General features: G+C 38.0%; 1 protein-coding gene across 2 annotated transcripts in view; it reads left to right on the forward strand.

Moving 5' to 3' along the window:
* ARHGAP18 (Rho GTPase activating protein 18) overlaps positions 1-20,964 on the forward strand; it is a 127,172-nt gene extending 106,208 nt beyond the window's left edge. The window contains exons 11-15 of one of the 2 annotated variants that reach the window (XM_007190835.3): positions 1,172-1,378; positions 2,443-2,583; positions 13,663-13,787; positions 17,458-17,522; positions 19,444-20,964. In XM_007190835.3, coding sequence (XP_007190897.2) covers positions 1,172-1,378; positions 2,443-2,583; positions 13,663-13,787; positions 17,458-17,522; positions 19,444-19,535 — 630 coding nt within the window. In that variant the 3' untranslated portion in view covers positions 19,536-20,964. The remainder of the gene's footprint in view (positions 1-1,171; positions 1,379-2,442; positions 2,584-13,662; positions 13,788-17,457; positions 17,523-19,443) is intronic. The other variant, XM_007190836.3, reaches the window with a different exon arrangement.
* Positions 20,965-21,230: the final 266 nt, after the last annotated feature.

Here is a 21,230-nt window from a genome sequence, read left to right on the forward strand (position 1 = left end):
CTATATAGTAGCTAAACTGGACTCAAGATCAAGCTGTAAGAGCTTATAGGAATTTTTTTCCCCCTGAAATCCTGTGAGAGATGAACACAGTTCTTTTGTTTTGTTTTTGTTTTTCCATTTTGGCGTAGTTTATTTGAACTTTTTCAGGTAGGAATTTTAAGCTAAGTATGATAACCTGCTTCTTTTAATAGTTAAGAGTTCAGAAACAAAGCCAGATAGACAGGCAGTTAAATTCCTTCTCCACCATGTGCTTGCTCTGTGACCTCTGGTAAGTTACATCCATTCTCTTAGACGCTGTTTTCTCTGTATGATGGGGATCATTACGGCATCTATTTCCAGTCAGGATTAAGTGAGGTGATCTCTATGAAGTTCTTAAAACAGTGCCTCGCCTGTAGAGATATTGAATATCTGTGCAGTTATTGTTGTTAATGTTTTGGACCAAAATTGATTCAAGAAGGAAGGCAAAAGAAGAACTTAAAGCTTTATGCCCTAGCAGAAGGAGGGTGATCTAAGCTGCCGTGGCTTTTGTGGAGGGGCACTCAGAGGACACATAAGTGTTGTCCATAGAGGTGGGAAGTGGGGGGCATCAAACTGAGCATAAACTAGCCTGTTCTGGTGAAAAGCTTCTTTTCGTTCATTCATTTTTTTGAAAAAAATTCTCTTTGTCTCTATTTCCCCTCCTCCCCATCCCAGTCTCCATTCTTTTTGGATTTCAAGTCAGCCAGCTATTGAGTCCCTTAAAACAAACACAACTGAGATTGAACGAGCCTTTTTAATGGATTTTTTTTTAATATTTAGAAATAAAAGTACAGCACTTCCTGCAGCAAGTGAATACTTGTTTGATATTTTAAACTATTTTTCAGTGCTCCATGGCTTTGATAGGCAGGCGGTCTGACCCTTCTCCATCCCTCTCCCCACCGCCCAGCTCAGATGTGTGTCCTCTTGCCTCATTCCCCAGGGCCAGAGTCCACAGCGGAAACACAGCACCAGCTCCGAGTGTGTTAACCAGTGGAGCACCTTTGAGGACAAGGCCCACTGGATGTGGCTGGCTGACTGTGGTTATGCACAACTTATTTATTTTTTTTAATAAATAAAAATCCCATATGCTGCAGTGCCTTAATCTCTTATCTTCATGTATAACACAGATCTCAAAGCGTTATTTCTGTTTCAGGCCCTGCTTGAATTTCTCCAAAGAGTCGTGGACAATAAAGAGAAAAATAAGATGACGGTCATGAATGTAGCAATGGTCATGGCCCCGAATCTCTTCATGTATCATACACTGGGTTTGAAGTCCAGTGAACAGCGAGAATTTGTAATGGCAGCTGGGATAGCTCATATCATGCACTTATTGATTAAGTATCAAAAACTTCTGTGGACAGTAAGTATATATTTTCAAGTTCTGTTAATGAGTGATGATATCTAGATTCTGAAGTCTTTTTATTGTTATAGTCTCTATAAAAAGGTAACCAATATAGGTAATTTCAAATGCGGTTAAAAAAATTGATGTCTACTTTTAAATATCTCAGTTTTTAAAATGCCTACATGATTAAGTGTTTCAATTTGGTAACTTCTAAAATATTTTATTTTTGCTAATGGAATTTCTGAGGATTATTTTTTCCTGGATTATTGCTAGTTACCTGTCAGCTCTTGTTTATTGGTGAGTTTTTCTTTCTCTTTTGACAGGAGAGGCTAGCTGGTTATTAGAAGGGTCTATAGGTTAGTTGGAGGCTAGGTTGTAGATAGGTGGCTGCTAAAGGGACCAACTGCTGAGTTCGTGGTGCCTAATGCCTGTCACCTCAGGCAGTCTCCAGTCCTGGCGTAGAAGATGGTCACTATGTCCTTGAACTTCACCAAACCTCTTTTTAAAAATTAATTAATTAATTAAGTAATTAATATTTTGGCTGCATTGGGTCTTCGTTGCTGCGTGCGGGCTTTCTCTAGTTGCAGCGAGCAGGGGCTACTCTTCATTGTGGTGCACAGGCTTCTCTTGTTGCAGAGCACGGGCTCTAGGTGCACGGGCTTCAGTAGCTGCAGCACACAGGCTCCGTAGTTGTGGCTCGTGGGCTCTAGGGCGCAGGCTCAGTAGCTGTGGTGCACGGGCTTAGCTGCTCTGTGGCATGTGAGATCTTCCCGGACCAGGGCTCGAACCTGTGTTCCCTGCGTTGGCAGGCGGATTCTTAACCACTGCACCACCAGGGAAGTCCCCAAGCTTCTTTTTGAACCTTACACAGTGGGTGGTAATTTTCATCACCTGGATGCTCTGTACACATGGTAGGTAATATGATGAGTTTTTTTCCCACAGATTTAATGAATGGCATAGCCTTATCAAATAGACAGAGCCTTTACTTCTCTCCAAATATAAGAAATAAAGATAATTATTTCTATAGTTTAAAATGGTACTACTTCTTTTTCCTCCCCAAACTTAATTTCATTTCTCCATAGATCCCCAAGTTTATTGTCAACCAAGTGAGGAAACAAAACACTGAAAATCATAGAAAAGATAAAAAAGCCATGAAGAAATTGCTGAAGAAAATGGCTTATGACCGGGAAAAATATGAAAAGCAAGATAAGAGTGCAAATGATGTAAGAAAAACTTGAAGATATATGTTTTTATACAGATTGCAGTACTGTTTTTAATATCTTATATACAACAAAGGGTTTTGAATGTTTTTGTAGGATGAATTTCTACACACTTAGTAGGCTCTGGTACTATATATAAGTTAAAGGCATCAATAATGGTAGCTCTGCTCCTATTAGTACTAATGATCAATACGGATAGTTGCACAGGTCTTGGTGACTCAGCATGTGAGCTGTTGTTATAAGGAACAAAGGAAAATAACAAGACAGGAATGTCTCAGCACACACCCACCCACACATAAACACACAGAGGACTCTGTGGAGATTCCAGTTGCCCACTAAATGTGTAATGTTTAGTAATTAAAGAGTCCCTTGTGTGAACCATTGACCTTTTTTCCTTCAATTTTCTCATCTGTAAAATGGGGAAAAAAACTAACCCAGATAAACAAATAGGTCAATATTGGTGTAGTGCCTGAGCTCTTTCCTAGACTTCAGTAAGTCCTTAAAGTGTCTTAATTGGAACTTAAGAATTTGGAGAGAGTTATGTTGGAATGCAGAAAACTAAAATATTTCAAAAAAGGGATATTTAACTCTTAGTATTCATAAACTTCTGTAAGAGTATAGTAAGAACTGGGTTTAAAATAATGAAATATACATGAAAACACATTCAGAAGAAGTGACTTACCAAAGCTCTAACTTAAGATCATGAAATGCAAGGGTTTCTATTGTTCTATTTATGGTGAAGACACCCCTCCACCACCATCACCACCATAGAGGTTCCTCAGTTACATGCTGACATCGTGTGGAATAATGTGGAAATGCAATTATCAGCCTTTGATTTTTTTCTGCTTTGGCCTACTTAGGGATCCAGTAATCACACACAAAATTTTTTTCTCCTTTATTTATAGCTCTCACTCTTACAAAATAGCATTTTCCTGGCATTAAACTTTTTTTGGTCAATTTCAAAGTATCTTTAAAAGCATAAAATTTAATAAGTGGGAATTGTATATAGTGTTTATATTTTTTGAGAAATGCTATACAGGTTAGAAAGGATTTTTGAGATATCATTCTTGTTTAACTGAGAATGTTCTATTACCTCTAAAGACATTATGAATACGTGAACCTCTTCTCTTTTGTAGCCCTGATTATTCACATTAACTTAAGTGACTTTATATCCTTGTCTATTTAATAAGACCGTTATAATGTGATATTCTGAGGAACAGTGTGTATCTAAGAAAACAAAATTTGTGCTGTACCTTTTTAATAATAAGTCCTTAGACAAAAATTTAAATGTTACTTTTTTTGGAGATGGAACGTTTAAATAATTTTGTCATTTATAGAAAAATAGCATTAACTTGGATTTCTTTAGTTTGTACTTTGTGTTAAATAGAGGAGAGCTGGTCTGAGAATTATGTCTGGACTAGTTAGAAGCTGTATTGTCAGTTTAAGGCTTGGGATTTCAGCCTGGATTTAACTCTCAGTTTCATCATGTATTAGGTGTCACTTAATCTCCGAGTTTTGGTGTTCCCTGCTGAGAAATTCAGCGATTATTCTGACAAAATACTAGTAAGAGCCTCCTTGGTGCAGAAGCCCCACTTCCTGTTAGGTCTTCAGAGGAGATGGGGCTGCTGCTCCCCTGCAGGGAGCCAGAGAGGGATGTAGGAGGGTTGAGCTCAGAAGTGCTAGAGGTGTGTGATGGAGCCTGACCTGGGGACCCTGGGCTATCAGACAGGAAGTGGGCATCAGAGGGGCTTCACCAGAGAGTGGAGCGGAGGTGTGAGAAACACATGTCAGGTGTTAAGTCTCCTTAGCAGAGGAGCTTCCTGTAGAGTGGTCACCATCGGTGATGGTGGCCCACAGTGGAGGTCATGTAGCTCGTCATTTCGGTTGAAAAAGTTTCATCAATTGCCTGAGGTTTTTTCCAAGCTGCTATCATTTTCTTAGGGAGAAAAAATATACCCAGGAAACAATTACAGAACAACAAAGAAAGTAGAAGATAATGTCAAATACTATGGTTATGTGGCGAGTCACCAACTAATCAGTTTTCTACATAGGCTTCCATCAGTTGCCAGAATGTTAACTCGAAAAGATTTAGCATGAAAGTCTGGACTTCCATCTTGACTTGACAGTTTGGAGGTGGGAGCGTCCTCATGTCCCCTTGCCGTAGGGGACCTGTTTCGTGCGGGGTAACAATTGCCTGGATCCAAGTAGCAGCTCTTCCGTTTTGGTGGAACATGAGCCATCTACGTTTTGATAAACTATCCCCTCCCACACTGTCCCCACATTTTTCTTGTTGGTTTGTGTTTCTTGACTCTCCCCACAAATCATTTGAATGAAACTGGCATGTTTTTTATTTGTTAAACAATTCTTTGATGTGTGGAATTGACACTTAGATAGGGAAGATCATAATTTCAACCTAGGGCCTGTTGAGTGTGACGTGTGTGTTGGATATCTAAGTGGGGAGGACTGAGGGTGTTTGGAGGGAAAATTCGGTCATCCTGGCCAGTGAGGTACATGGAGGGTCAGGGGCAGAAGGAAGGCGGGAATGGGGCTCAGCGGGGAGCCAGGCTTCTATTCTGTATGTGGCAGGGAACTGCTGAAAGCTGTGACCCCAGCAGTTACATGATTATATTTGCATTTTGGAACAGCTGTTATGATGGCAGGTGAGGGATACACTGGAGGAGTGTGAGAGAGGAGGTTTGGTAGGAGACGCCAGCTAATTTCACTGTTGATGGGAATATATAAATTGGTAGAATCCCTCTGGAGAGCAGTTGGCATGTGGCAAAATCTTGAAAACCATGCTCCTCATTGGACTTAGAAATTCCTTCAGAGGGGATAATCAGATGGGCATGCAAATAGTTATGCTTAAGTTCATTGCCATTTTCTGTATACTGGCCAAAATTAGAAATAATCCAAAAGGATAAAGGTGGTTAGTTAAATATGTTATGTCATACCTATATAATGAAATACCATGAAAATGGACAAGTGTATATATTGGCATTGGAAGATATTTGTAATATGTTGAAAGAAGAAGTTACAAATCAGTGAATAGTTCATTGCTGTATTTGTAAGGGGTAATAATTATCGTTATTTTGAATGCTCACCAGAGGTCAGGTATGCTGCTAAACATTTTACCAACATTTTATTTAATATTCATAGTAGTTTAGTTGGAGTTTATTATTAAAATAGTCTCATTTTTTTTCTTTTTTACAGATCAGGAAAGTGAGGCTCAGCAATGTTAAGTAACTTACTTAAGGTTATCTAGATAGGAAGTGGTGGAGCTGGAATTTGAAACCAAGTGTATGTGACTTTAAATCCAGGTCTCTCTACTGTTATCCTCTCTTTCCCCATAGAGCACAGAAAAACTCCATCCCCAAATCCTGGGCTTATGTATAGTAATAAAATTGAACATGTATTACTGCCATTATTAGATATGTTTAATATATAGCTTTAAAAACAGTTCTGGGTTGAGCTAAGGCCCAGCAATGGGAATGGAAAGAAGTGTTGAATGTGAGCCAGTAAGACCCATATCAGTGAGATGGTGAAACTGATTAGATGTAAGGAATATGCAAGAAGAAGGAATCTAGAATGACTTGCTGATTTTACCTTGGGTGATTTTATCATCAAGATAAAACATCCAACAAAAGGAACAGACTTTAATGAGGTAGTCAGTTTTTGGCATTTGGGGTTGACATGCCTTTGTGAAAGTTGGCTACGTGGGCCTGAAGCTCAGAGGGTGGCCAGAGCTGGAGGTGTGCATTTGGGACCAACATAGAGATTGTAGTTGAAGGCACAGACTGGTTCCTGTTACACAAGTGGATATATGGGGTAAGAAATCAAAAGGGCAAAAACACCAATATTTAAGTAGTGGGCCATGGAAACGGAACTGGCAGAAGAGACCAAGAAATAATAGGAAGTAAGAGGAAGTTGAAGATTGTAGTGTCTTAGCCCCCCGGGAGAAGAGTAAAGTAATGGAGCTTGATCAGTAGTACCAAATGCTACAGAGAGGTTGAGTAAGGTTAGCCTTGGATAAGAGGTCCTCTAGATTTTGCATTTGAAAGGTTAATTGTGACTTTCTCCAAAGCATTGTCTGTGACTGTTGATGGAAGAAACCATGGTTTCTAGGGATTGAAATGTGAAAGACAAGAGATTATAGATCATGAGAATTCATCAAGGTAATATTTTTTTAAAGCACTCTGTATGCTATTAATGCTAACTATATATAATTGGGCATTCATGTTATTAAGACATGCTTGACTAGGTAAATTAATAGTTTGAATCAGGTTGTAAGGGACACACTCAATCTACTTAACAAGACCAATGTTTATAATGACTGCAGCATATTAATTGTTTGGTACAAATGTGAATTTCTTAAGTACTAATGAGACTTATCTATTAATTACAGCAAGAGGAAACACTTGGTGAAAAATAACATAATTGTAGACTATTTGAAAATAACCATTTTCTGATAGCCTTCAACTTGTAGTTGGGAATGATATCTCACACACACACACACACACACACACACACACGCGCGCGCGCGACATCAAACACCAGGAGTCATTTGGGAATGATATCTCTCTCTCACACACACACACACACACACACACACACACACACACACACACACACACACACACACACACACACACACACACGACATCAAACACCAGGAGTCATTTGGCTTGATATAGCCCTAGCTTTGCCATTAACGAGACATTAATGGCAAATCATTTTCTCTCTCTGGGTCTCAGTTTCTTCTATAAAATGAGAGTAAGACCAGATTAATGGTGTTTAACCAGAAGTATACAATAGGGGCTTCTGTGGTATTATTTTAAAAAACAAAAAGCAAAAAACCATGCCTGGGCTGCTTCCCAGACCCACTGAATCAGGATCTCCCAGAGCAGTACCTGCACATGTGTATTGTATAAAAACTGTCAGGGTAATTTTCCCCCCATTTGCTGTATATGTGTTTGTGTGCACACATATTTAATTTTATTATGGAATTTTTCTAACATACACAAAGATAGAATAGTATATGAACCTCCATAAACCCATCACCAACAATCACACATATTTTTTTAATCCTGTTCCATCTTGTCTTCCACACCTTTTTTCCTTTTAGTATTTTTAAGGAAATCACAGACCTTTCATCATTTCACCCGTAATTACCTCAGACTGCATCTCTGTCTAAAAAGGATCTAGGGCAGCTTTGATGAGCATCTGGTTATGAATTGCTGAATCATGCAGGTTTCAAGTCCACTGTGGACTTAGATCTGTGTGATTTTTCTTCTGTCATTTAAGCTTACCTCTGAAAGTAAAAGGAAGCTGTACATTTATGAGAGAGCGTGAGCACAAAGTGGGGCTCTGTGAGATTCTGTGAAATAAGCCAAGCTGCTCACTACATCTGCCCTCATTGTAGAGGGAACAAAAGTTCTCTCTTCCTAAGGTGGGCTTCAGTGTTAACTCAGGATGATCTGCTGGTCACACCCTTAATTAACAGTTGAGAGCTTGAGCTTTAGAGAGCTTACATGACTCGCTAAAAGTTCCAAATGATCTGGTAACATTTTTAGAGTTTTGGACATGGAATAGAAATCTGTTTCTCTCATCTTCTGCCATTCTCCAGAAGAATCCTGGAGTTGGCAGCAGTGCGGTGTAGACTCTGGGTCGTTTGTGGCCGAGGTTGTGTGTCTAGTCACAGCTCTGTTTAGAATTCCATCTCTGGTTTCACTTAACAGCTCTGACCCAGAGCATTGTCGCAGGTACAGTTTCAAGCATCTGCTTTAGGTCTGGAAACAGTGTCTGGATCTACTTGGAGACCCATGTGGAAAATCAAATTACAATATCAAGCACAAAATCTTGTTTCTTTTTCAGACATTCTCTGATTTTTTTTATAGTACTTAAAAAATACCATATTAAAAGGGAAAAATATCAGAACTTATTTCATTGTCAATTAAGTGATTATTAATTATAGAAGTTACTTCAGGCCCTTTAAAATTCTCTGAATCTGTAAGTTGGATAAAAGTTTAAGCATTTGGATAACAGAAGCCCAGTTATAATCAGAACAGACAGTTCAAGACAGCAGGGAACGACTTCCGTATCTCCACCTCCAAGTGATGAATATGCCATTTTAGTTTAAGATACCCTGCTAAAATGTCCTTGTTAAATTTTCTAAAATGTGTGTTATATCTGGCCTTTATTTGAGAAAGTTATATGTCCAATTTGCCCTTTTGAAGATAAAAGGTTTTTTTGTAGTATTAAAAATGTCAGCTTTACATTTAAATTAGCTTTTAATTTAAAAGAAGAAATTAACATTTCTCCTAAGGGTCTGACATTAAATTTATGATCTCTAGAGTGTAAAAATATGAGCAACACAGTATTTATCTACACCTTTTGAGAAAATACTAAAATCATTGTTTATTTTACCAGATAGTAAGAACTAAAATCCTATTTTTAAAAATATACTTTAGTTCAATGTGTAAAACATGTGAGGGCCGTATGAGATCATTTTCTCTATTTTAACAGTCTTTGCATGCATAAGAAATTAACTAACATTTTGTAAGTTGTAAGATCCTTTGTGACTAATTTTTAATGGCATGTTAGTCAAATACTGCTCTTCTCCAGTCCTGCTGTACATCATAAAACTTCAGCTCACAAGCACACCAAAGAAATTTAAAAGTAAGGGACAGAGTCACAGCTGTTAAGGCAAAAAAAAAAAAAAAGTGAAATAGGAAGGTTACGAACACTATACTACTCACAGACTTAGTTATTTTTATGGCTCAAGCTAAGAACAGACGGTTTGGCTTAATGATCAGGCATGTTGTGTCTATTCAAAGCTTGGCAGCTCAGTGTAATTAGCATACTAATAGCTTTAGTATTTGATACACCATGATCCTGGGGCTTAATAGTAGTTGTTATACACTATTTAAATGAGAGCTTTGACATCATTTATTGTTTATCATCTTCAGTAAATATCATTTGGCCACTCTTGTCAAGAAATCCAGGGAAGACTTTCCAGAAACAACTTTAAATTTTTATTTATTTATTTATTTATTTATTTATTTATGGCTGTGTTGGGTCTTCATTTCTGTGCGAGGGCTTTCTCTAGTTGCAGCAAGTGGGGGCCACTCTTCATCGCGGTGCGCGGGCCTCTCATTATCGTGGCCTCTCTTGCTGCGGAGCACAGGCTACAGACACGCAGGCTCAGTAATTGTGGCTCACGGGCCCAGTTGCTCCGTGGCATGTGGGATCCTCGCAGACCAGGGCTCGAACCCGTGTCCCCTGCATTGGCAGGCAGATTCTCAACCACTGTGCCACCTGGGAAGCCCCCAGAAACAACTTTTAAACACTTCGTCTTTAACCATTACACATTACCAGTTAAACTAATTTCTCCTCCAACAGCAAAGGGCAGGGTAGATTCAAGCTGAGTCAGGCTGTTAATCTTTTTATTGTTGTGAGAATTTAGATGGGATGTATTACCACAGAAATAAACACTCTGAGAATTGTTGCTATCTCACACACACACACACAAACTACATACACATGCACTGAGGGGAAGGGTGTGGGAAATGTTTAATTTCATAGCCATAAAAAACCTGTACACACGCCACTCCCCATATGCTGGCAAAAGCCAAAATACAACAATTACCTGACTTTTCACATACGCATGAGAACTCTCAAGTGCCCTCAGAAGCTGGTACCTGGGCCTCTTCCTTCTAAACTAACAATCAGAGGGACTCCGGATTCCTGTGTCCGATGTGGTGCTATCGGGTACATCCCCTGACACCACCCTGATTTCAATGTTGTGTTTTACAAGAAAGCATGGCCATACTCTCCAAAGTATGATCCCTGACCTCATTTACAAAGTATAGGCCATGGTCATATTGTTAGGGGTCTTTAGTTGTTCATGAGATGCCTTGGGGGAAAAGTGGCTGCATCCCCAAGCAGGTGCATGCTGATGTTGGTTACTCTCTGCAGGACCAAATGGCTGAATTATCCCTTGTAGCATCTTTAATTCCTTTCTTCTATTCTCTTTCCCTCCCTGTCTTTTCCCAGTAGCAAGGGGAGTAGTAGTACCATGTGGTAGATAGAAGCAACTTAACTTGTTTCTTTCAGACAGTATTCCTAAGACTATTTTCTGCTATTAAGGAAAATACTCATTGGTATAGTTTATTTTATTCTGGAGAAATTTTACTTTTATTAGCATACCATTTTTAGAGAGAAATTATATATATATATAATTTTTTTTTTTTTTGCCGCGCCGTGCAGCACGCGGGATCTAGTTCCCCAACCTGGGATTGAACCCGTGCCCCCTGCATTGGGAGTGCAGAGTCTTAACCACTGGACCGCCAGGGAAGTCCCCAGTGAGAAATATTTTTGAGTGACTCGTGTAATCAGTAAACATTGATAGATGGCTACAGATGTGACTCAGATATGTGGCATGTAACTATAATACAGGTGTCATATATTAGGATCTCCATCATAAAAGGGATTCAGTGGAAAGAGGAAATTCCTCTTGATTCTGTGGAGTCAGAAACCCTCCACGGAGTGTTTCATGCGGTTTGAGGTGTGTGAGCTGGGCCTTGAAAAATGGATAGGTAGCAGGGGATATTTCAGAAGGGGAGGAGAACATACGTAAAGATAGGAAAACATGGTGTTTGTAGTGAATTTTGACTGTCCTTTTTTATCCAAAGAATGGAATATGCCACAAGGAATAGTGGGGGAGGCAGGGAGCAGAGGAAGGTTGCTATATTCCTGAACTCTTTATGGCAACATATTATTTTTCTGGATCATTTTGCTTGTATAACTCATTTATTGTAGACCTTCTATATATAAAAACGTAATCATATCAACTTACTTCACTTTAAATGTCAGCATACGTTTGCCTGCCTTTTTTGATATTCTAGGGTTGTATAAGATGTAATTATGGAAACAGTTTTTGCTGCTATTACTTTCACCAAAGAAAGCCTCTATGTAAGGATATTTGGCACTATGACTTGAGCAGAATTTCCTAACTTTTAAATCAGCATAAAGTAGATGTCGATCTGCAAACCCCAACCTGCTGTTTAGGACCCTCCTATAGTATAATAATAACAATAGACTAACAGAATCCAAAATACCGATACTTGTTTCCCTGAGTAGACAAGGTGGATTGGATTTTGTGAACACAGACTCAGTGCTTCAACTGTTGCTATTACAGTTTTCGCTCCAACATTCGAGTTGTCAGGCCCAGCTTATTGTTTTTCACCTCCTATGAGGAAACAGTTGAGGCCAGGACAGCAGGCAGAATGGCCACAGCAGGATATAAGCTAGAGATGAACCCCAAGGGAGAAGTGCATGTAGCGTAATCCCTGAGTTATAAGATACTTCATTGATTGAATAACTGCTTTGGAAAAAGGTAACAACACTACCACGTGAAATGCCCCATCCATTGTAAGAAGCAGCTCATTTTTCAAAATGTTACAAATGAAAATAAAATCTGTCTTAGAATCAAGGAAAAAGGCAAATTAGACCTGTAAACTAGAGGCGAGGTGGAGGTCAGAGACTAGATAAGGTATCAGGCCAAACTACAAGCCCCAGAAATTGGAAGTCAACAAACCAAGCCAAGGGTCCAGGCTGGATGGGAGAGATGGAGCAGGAGTTGAGGGGTCTGGGCACAGCTTGGGATCAGGATGTCCTTTAGGGATTGGATTGAGCTCAGTATCCCCAGGGAGAGGAATCGTACAAGCAAGGCTGCTAGGACTGCAGTCCCTCGTCTAGTCTAGCAGGATGGTGAGCGGGCAGCACCACGTGCTTTGTCTTTGTCTGGCTTGGAGTGAGTGCACCCTTTGGGGCTTCGCCGAGTGGTCAGGTGAGGGCGCAGGCTGTGTCTACAGGTTGAGCATGTGTTTGTAGCCTTCAGGGAACGAAGCCATTGTCGTATGCAGCCCTTTTCTCCCTTGATAGTCCTATGCAGTATCGCTTTTCTTTGTTCTTCCCGCACTACATCTCAGATGTTACTGAGAAGCAGTCTTGTATCTTTTGGGGGCACCTGCGTTTTTATGCAGCCCGATCTAAAAATCATCTTATTTTTGTTAAACGTTGAAAAGAATCACGTTAATTCCATCTGTGGTATATTTATACTTTGTTTAAAAAAAAAATTCAAGACCATATACATTTTAAAATGATAATATGAGCACAAAAATAATATTGTGCAGCAAAGGACTTGTGTCTTATTTACTAGGTAAGTAGACTTAGCACAATGCCTGGTACTCAGTAGATGCTTAGTAAATTTTGGTTGAATTAAACAGGGTGTTTGTAGTGTTTAAAGCATTATGTTTAAACATAATTTGTGCATGCTGTTTGGTCTAAGATCTGTTCAAGAACATATGGTTATAAATAATAAATTAGTATTTATTTTAGCAGAACCGTTAGGACTTAATTAAGCCTAATATTTTGAATGCCATAGTTGATATTTTGATATTACAATCCTCAAAATCTTTCTCTGATAACCTTCCAAATACATAAAATGTTCTTAACGTCTGTGGGCAAAGGATTTAGAATGGGTCATGTCACGTTCAAAGCATGCGGTCACAGTGTGTGCTCATCAGCCAAGTGAGGAGCAGACATAATAAAAGTGTATTAGAAAAGTGTGTTTCATTTATTTTAATACTCTCAGGGACAAAAATTTTTGTGAAATTTTTTGAATGTGCAGAAATATTTTTTAAAACGCATATATTGCAATAGCATGCAAAGTAACTTCTTTCTGATTCAATTTCATAAATTGCTACATGAAGAAGCACCCTCTAGTAGATAACACTCAGAAATCAGCACTTAATATGGCAGTAATGGTTATTGCTGTCATTCTTTACATCTTTAAAAATAATTAAGCATTACTGCACAGGCATTATGAAGTTCCCCTATCACCATTAAGAGGATATTTGAGGTTTGATGTAATTTAGCAAATTACATTATATAGTAGTTAAGGTTTTTATGTAGTGAAGTAAAATGTGTAGTAGTTAAGCACACTTACCGTATAATGCATTGTACAGAGTTACATGTTCCAGCTGCTGCCAGCTTTGTTCCAGTGTCATTATTGCTTTGCAGGCTGACGTTCCTCAGGGAGTGATTCGAGTGCAAGCTCCCCATCTTTCGAAAGTTTCCATGGCAATACAGCTAACTGAAGAACTCAGAGCCAGTGATGTACTTGCCAGGTTTCTCAGCCAAGAAAGGTAGAGGCCTGTTTTGTTTTAATTATTCCATGGTATAATTCACTTGCTCTCTCTTTCCCTCCCCTCTTTTTTTTTTTTTTTTTTTTAAAAAACTATGGCTGGTGTGAGGGCTTAAAAATGTTGTCTTCCCGGCAGAAAACAAAAGCAGACTTAACAATTAGACTGTTGGAATGAGTTGAGTTCATCGGGTGTAGTTTGTGTTCAAGCGGAGCCTATTTCAAGCAGGAGGTCTGCGCACTCCTTCACTGTGCCTGCTGTGGGCTTGGTACATGACGCCACTCAATATGCTCTCCAGAATATGGTGATTGGAGGTTAATTAGTGTGTGTAAGCTGTTAGGAAAATCACTAATTAGGATACGGTGGGATTAAAATAAACAAAAGGTACAACTTCTTCTAGGAAATATAATGGATACAAAGAAATGCTTAAATTTTAAAACAGAAGGTATGAAGAATCGAGAGGGGACAACCGGTCCCTGGAGCTCTGAAGCCACCAGGACAAAGCACACTATCCTCAGTAGGAACGACCAAGCCCGCCCCTCTGTGTGCAGCTGGTGGGGCAGGAGGAGTCCTTTGAAGGTCATTGGCATCCCTCCCATGTACACTTTCAGAGACATTTTGTGATATCTTTTCTTGAATTTTAGGGGTTCGAACAGGGTATAGGCATTTCAGTGTTCAAATTCTTATTTTTAGCTAAAATTATATTTTAATGCTTCCCCCTCCTCATTTCCACTCATTGAAAGAAACAAATCTAATGTTTTTTTTTTCTTTTAAAGACAGGGACATCAGGGACGTTGGCCTCTTAGCTTCTGTATACTCTGTCTCCCATAGAATTTCATCTCCTCAGTCTAACATTCAACTTTTCTGCCAGAACTTCTCCAATTTTAATACAGAACTACATGTATTTAATACGTGTCTGCTCTGTCTACGGCTCTCTGCTAGATGTTGGAAGGGTTATAAAAAATATTTTAAACTGTCTTCCCTCAGGGTTTGTAAATTGGGAGAAGAGATGAGCCCATGCAGTTAACAGATGCTGATGAAATAAAAGAGTGTCTTATTGCTAATTCTGGGCTTTCAGTAAGCCAGCATAAACTTCCCTCTCAACCATGCTCTGAAGGAAGTATTATCTTACTTCTGTTAGACTGATAAGAAAACCAAGACTTTGCAAGGTCATGCGTTACATAGGTGGTGGAGTAGAGCTGAGTTCTAAATCTGTGGCTTCTGTCCCCCAAGGAGGTCCTTTAACCCCTCTCCATACTGGCTCGAGCACCTAGAGGCTATCGTGAATCTGGGGGCTATTGGTGCAGAGTCTGGGACTAGATGGATTTTGGGGGGATTAAAGTCCTGGGCCAGTTGGAATTTTGGGGGATTAAGTTCTGGGAGCAGTTGGAATTTCTTGGATGTCTTTGCTCCCTAAAAATTCTCTCCACTTCAAGGGAGTCAGTCCACTTCCTCTCTACTCCCTGTGGTGACCAAGTAGATGCCATTCTTCCCACCGGGGATGACTTCCCACCCTCTCCCAAAGGGTGTACTTGAAGATCTGGCCAGACTTCAGATATAAGCAGCTCTTCCAGGCTAGACATGGTTTAATTTACACAACGTTTACTTGCAGGACCCAAGTGCTCAATTTAATCTGTACTTGTGTTCCTCTACCTGTAGATGATACAAGGTGTGACTCTGAAGTTGTATGATATATTCCACTCTGACTTCAATATTTAGGGTAGAGTAGGATAATAGTAGGCATATTCTTATAAGAAAGCACCAGTTTCGTGACAATTGCCATTTGCATATTTGGATTTTCTGCTTGTGGTGCTTTGCTACCCCCTTAAGTGGAATCCCTTCTTCTACCTCCCCGCTTCTTGCCATCCTGCTCCACCCAGAGGGCAGTCTGATAAGCATCTTGGTCCGTTTGCCCTTTCCCCCCCAGTCCTCAGCCCTTTCCCTTATGATTGGGGATGCCGGAAGCAGACGATCTGGATCCAAATACCAGCTTTTCCTGAATCATCTTAGGCTAGTTTTTATAATCTCTATAAGTCTCAGATTCCTCATTGTAAAAGTGGGCCTACATTATAGCCTTGTGATAATTAACTGGGAAAATGACCGTGAAGTACATAGCATTATCTGGGCCATCTAATAAGTGAAATTCTCTGTAAGTGTTTATATGTATCTTCTTTCACCACTTTCCCCTCCTCCCATTTGCATTCCGCTTGTATAGGGACAGTGGGAAACCCTACTTCCCTCCATCCTTTTCTTCCCCTTCTTCCTCTACTGAAGCCAAGAACACATGAATGACATAAAATAAATGCCCCATGCGTTCACCAGTCTTTGATCACAACTGTTGTCTTTTCTCTATGGATTTGTTGATTAGTATTAAGTGAAAGCTCATGTATACCAGGAAATCCAGTTCAGGTTCCTTTAAAGTAGAATAAGAACATAGATACTCAAGAAGCAATCTGAGAACAATATCTGACTAGAATTATTTTTTAGTCTGCCAAAACATTCCACTTGGTTTTCATGAAATAATGACTCTTTTTATACTCATAGTTTATCGGGTTATGTACTATATTAAAAATGAAAATATAATTACTACATTATTTATTTTCAAGAATAAGCATACGCCAGTTTGAACACAAAGTGAATTGCCTCTTGGTCAGGATACAGCTTAGCAGGGGGGCTCTTAAGCATGAGGGCGCCGTAGCCCTGAGCAGTCAGTGTGTCATGGACAGCAGAGTAGATGGAGCTGGATAACCAGATGAGCCATTAAATGGTTGGTTAGGAAAGCCTCTACGTACTTTTTTTCCCTAACGGTTTGGATAAAAGTCAGACCTGGTTTTCTCTTCTCAGTTCCAGGGAGTGTGTCCTCAGGGTCTTCTGTCAGTGGTTCACAAATCTTTCTGTGTATCAGAGTCCCACTAGAGAGCATTTAAAAACCACATGCTCGGGCTTCATGGAGACATATTAAATCAGAGTTTCTAGAGCCCTGGATCTGATTTTTAGCAGGTTTCCCAGATATAGAGATTTTTGTAAACCACTGAATTGTACCCATTTTTATTGTTTGAACCTAATGTTCTGGAGAGTTTATTCTTTGAAGAGTATAAACCTGTATGTGCATCCTACTTGTAAAGTCTTCATAATGAGTATTTGCTTCTGTTTTGAGTGTGTGTACCTCCCGTATTTGGACGGTCGGCACAGGGAGGTTTATGAACCACGTCCTAGTCTTTATATTCATCTTGCGGACTATTAGAGCGGTCAGCACAGCAAACCCGTGATAAATACCTATTGAATAAATACAATGTGAGAACTAAGGTGGAAATGTTACTTCTTAGAGTTTTATGAGGACCTTTTTGGCCCCTATGCAAAATAGATGACCATATTAATAATTTTATTGGCAGCTAAAATGTTGTTACTTTTCTTTTTAACTTTACAAATTTAGATACTGATTTATTATTTCACCTTCAGATGTACAATTCCATTTGTTTATTTTAATTTACAGGCGTGACATTTTTATTACCTATTCAGCACATTTAACAGATGGGAAAATACAAACGTGTAGATAACTACTGTATGTCTAAGTTATGAATTTTCCATTCAAGCTAGAATTCCCCAAGGACATTAAAGTGATTTACTTGCAAGCTGTCTGATGATGCAACTAATCAGTTTGTTTTATCCCTAGTAGTGGGGTTGCCCAGACTCTCAAGAATGGGGAAGTTTTTTTGTATGAAATTGGAGGAAATATTGGTAAGCGCTTTTTTGTTGTCGCTATTTATTTATTATTTTATTTATTTTTGGCTGCATTGGGTCTTCGTTGCTGTGCGCGGGCTTTCTCTAGTTGCGGCGAGCAGGGGCTACTCTTCGTTGCGGTGCGCCGGCTTCTCATTGCAGTGGCTTCTCTTGTTGTGGAGCACGGGCTCTAGGTGCCTGGGCTTCGGTAGTTGCAGCATGCGGGCTCAGTAGTTGCCGCATGCAGGCCCTAGAGCGCACGGGCTTCAGTAGCTGTGGCGCACGGGCTTAGTTGCTCCGCGGCACGTGGGATCTTCCTGGACCAGGGATTGAACCTGTGTCCCCTGCACTGGCAAGTGGATTCTTAACCACTGCGCCACCGGGGAAGTCCCGGTAAGCACATTTTTTAAATCTTGCATTCCGTATGCAGATTTGACATTGCCAATGGTTATTATTTATATCTTTGGGAGAGAAAAAGAAATTAGAAGTAAAATATAGCAAACTATAGATAGTTGATGAATATTGTGGATTTTTTTTTTAGTGGTCTCACCTTTCTGTTCTGGCTCTTTAGAGCTTCTTTGTACAGGTGCCCATCTATGTGGAACCTGAGCCAAAGGCAGTTTCCCTAAAATAGGAATAACTTCTAAAATGGTTAATGCAGTTTTTCAAAACTTTTTTCTTTTTATACACTGATGGCACATCTTAATAAAGGAAGTAATTGAGCTCATTTAAGACCAAGATGACACTTTTATTATGGTACAGTACTAGATATATTTAGTGAAGGCAGAAGTTATTTTTGCCATTGTTGATTGCCTACTAAATAATATACATATGCATACATAAACATATTGTTAGCTTATGAAATAGAAATAAGATAAATGGATTAGTTTTGACCATGTCTCATATTTTATTTTATTTTATTTTATATTTTATTTTAACAAAATAATAAAATATTTAATATTTATTTAATAATAATATTAATATTAATATTAATAATATAAATAATATTATTTAATATTTAAATATTAAATATTTACTATTTAAATATTAAATATTTAATATTTAAATATTTTAATATTTAATATTTAAATATTAAATATTTAATATTTAAATATTTTAATATTAAATATTTAATATAAATATTTAATATTAAATAATATTATTAAATATTAAAATAATATTAATAATAATATTAATATTAATATAAAATAATATTATTTATTTAATAAAATATTTTATATTTTATTTTCCCACATGGAATTATCAATGGGTTGTACTCATCTTCTTATTAAAATCCAAAATAAGCTTTTTCTCTTATTTTGACCTGTAAAAAGGTAAGAGTGAAATTGTCAACAAATAAATGAAATGGTGTTTAATTCAAAATAGTAATTGAAAATATTTTAAGATAAGTTTTTAGAAATTTTTTCTAGGACTTAAAAATTTTAGTAAACATTGAAAGTTGAATACAAGAATGTGAAGACTCCTAAAAATTTAAATAAACCACAACTCCCCTAGAACTCTGTATTGTTAACTCTATTAATCAAGATTAAGTGTTAGAAAAAAAAAAAAAGATTAAGTATTCGTATATTTGATTTTGCATTTTGCTATTAGATATTGGGAATTAAGCATGGTTTCTTACTTAGGTCAATTCAAAACTGTTGCCACTCTTAATAAAGGTGAATAAGCTTTTAAGGAACCATTTAAAAGCCCATCACAGAATTTTCAACTTCCTAAATTAATTTGAAACCTGCACATTTAGAGAAGAACTACTCAGTCGACTTTTCCAGTATTTGGCCAAGCCTGATAATATTATGGGAGACAGGAAAAAATGAGAACTATTTCGAAGCGTAAGACTTCAGAGTTAAACCACTAGGCTTAAAGTTAAAATTGCATCCCTATCTCCCCACTGTATTAAACTGATGCAACATCTCTTTACTAGGGGAACGCTGCCTCGATGACGACACTTACATGAAGGACTTATATCAACTCAACCCCAACGCTGAATGGGTTATAAAGTCAAAGCCATCATAGAAGTCTTACGCTGCAAATAACCGCAAGGACTCCCTTAGTCATATTTGCTGGGTCAAGAGTGTAATTAAAAGAAACAGTGGGACACTTTTATTATTCAAATGTACCTGACTCTTGAATAGTGACACACTCAAGCTTTAAAAAGTTATAGATTTGTGCTGCTGCCAGATTATGTTAATTATTATTATTCATATTATTATTAGAAAACATCTCTGGAGTGAGAAGAAAGGGGCTTATTTAGCTTGGAGGCTATTTTCATACACTCTGTGGAATGTGTCCAGAAGTGACATCATTTTTTTTTAATGTGAAAATATACTCTCTTCCCTCTCTTTTTTTCTCCTAAAATAATACATACAGTAATATATGCTTTTTCACCTTTCTCTCCTCCTGACATCTGCCTTCCCCCAAATGGGTTTACTTTTCAACCAAAAAGGTAACAAATACCAGGTATGGCAGTTTGTAAAGACAGTACCTCTTAAACCAGACTGAATTCAACAGTATTCCTGTCTCTATTGAATGTTAATATTTATCTCTTTGAATCATTTGTTCAAGCAATAGCATCCCACTTCTTCCCACTGTATCACATGAAGTGATTTGCATTTTTTTTTCAGTTCATCTGACATATGTGCACAGAACTGTATCCACTATCAAGAAAATAGAACTGTCAGAAACTGCCAATTATTACTGCACCATTTAAGACTTACATACTCAGAATAAATAAAAAATATCCATGTGGAATAACTGGATTATGGATAACAAGAGAGTGAAAGCCAGATCACTTCACGTATGCTGTACTCTTCTAAATGAAACTTAAAAAGTCATAGCTGGCTTTACCTGTTGTCATATTAACAGTACAAATATGCATGATTGTATGATCCAGTAATTGTTGAGAATGTATTCTGCTGAAAGAGGGATTTTTTTTTTTTTTAACTCATAAATAAGTCAACAGTAAGAGTTATTCTCCTGGGTATGACACAGTCATATGAACAAGCTTTTGTTTGTGTCCTTATTTTAAATAATCAGAGCAGATTTATTAAAATGCGGTGGAAAGGACTATTCCCAGGGATTTTAATGCACAAACCATATTGTGAAAAGAGATGAGCCTCTGTACTGTAAATAAGAGGAATGAAGTGAGAGAGAAATGTTCAATATTTTTTGAGTTTAGAGTGTAGTAAATAAAAGGTGATGTAAATAAATGTTGCACAACTGTGTTTATGATACTTTTATTAGGACTTTAGGAAAAATTGCACATTCTCAGAAGCTCTTGATGTCACTCTAATTAGGAGGGGAAAATGCTGCTAATGAGAACAGTCGCAAATTTTAATTACAAGAGCAGCCTGTGGATATGATCACTTAAATATCTTTGTGGTGATTTGTGCCATTGCTTTTTTATTTAAAAAATTTTTATAATTAAATGCATTTTTCTAAATTATCTTCTCTTGGAATTATTACTTTTAACCCTATCCATTCATGAGTATAATAATGGACTATTTTTGTTTTTGTTAAAAGCCATTTCTACTCTTTTACTGTTCCTATTTATTGTTCCTGTGTAATTTTTAAAGTGGGAAGACACGTGGGAGATTTAAACTTGTTTCCTTTCTTTTTTTATTCCTTATGCAAATTTCTATTCTTCAGGATTTTTCAAAACACACTGTATTCTATTTCTGATTTTGACAGTATATATTAATTTCTCAGTTG

This window comes from Balaenoptera acutorostrata, chromosome 14, assembly GCF_949987535.1.
Source record: "Balaenoptera acutorostrata chromosome 14, mBalAcu1.1, whole genome shotgun sequence".
In the NCBI taxonomy this organism is placed as follows: Eukaryota; Metazoa; Chordata; class Mammalia; order Artiodactyla; family Balaenopteridae; genus Balaenoptera; species Balaenoptera acutorostrata.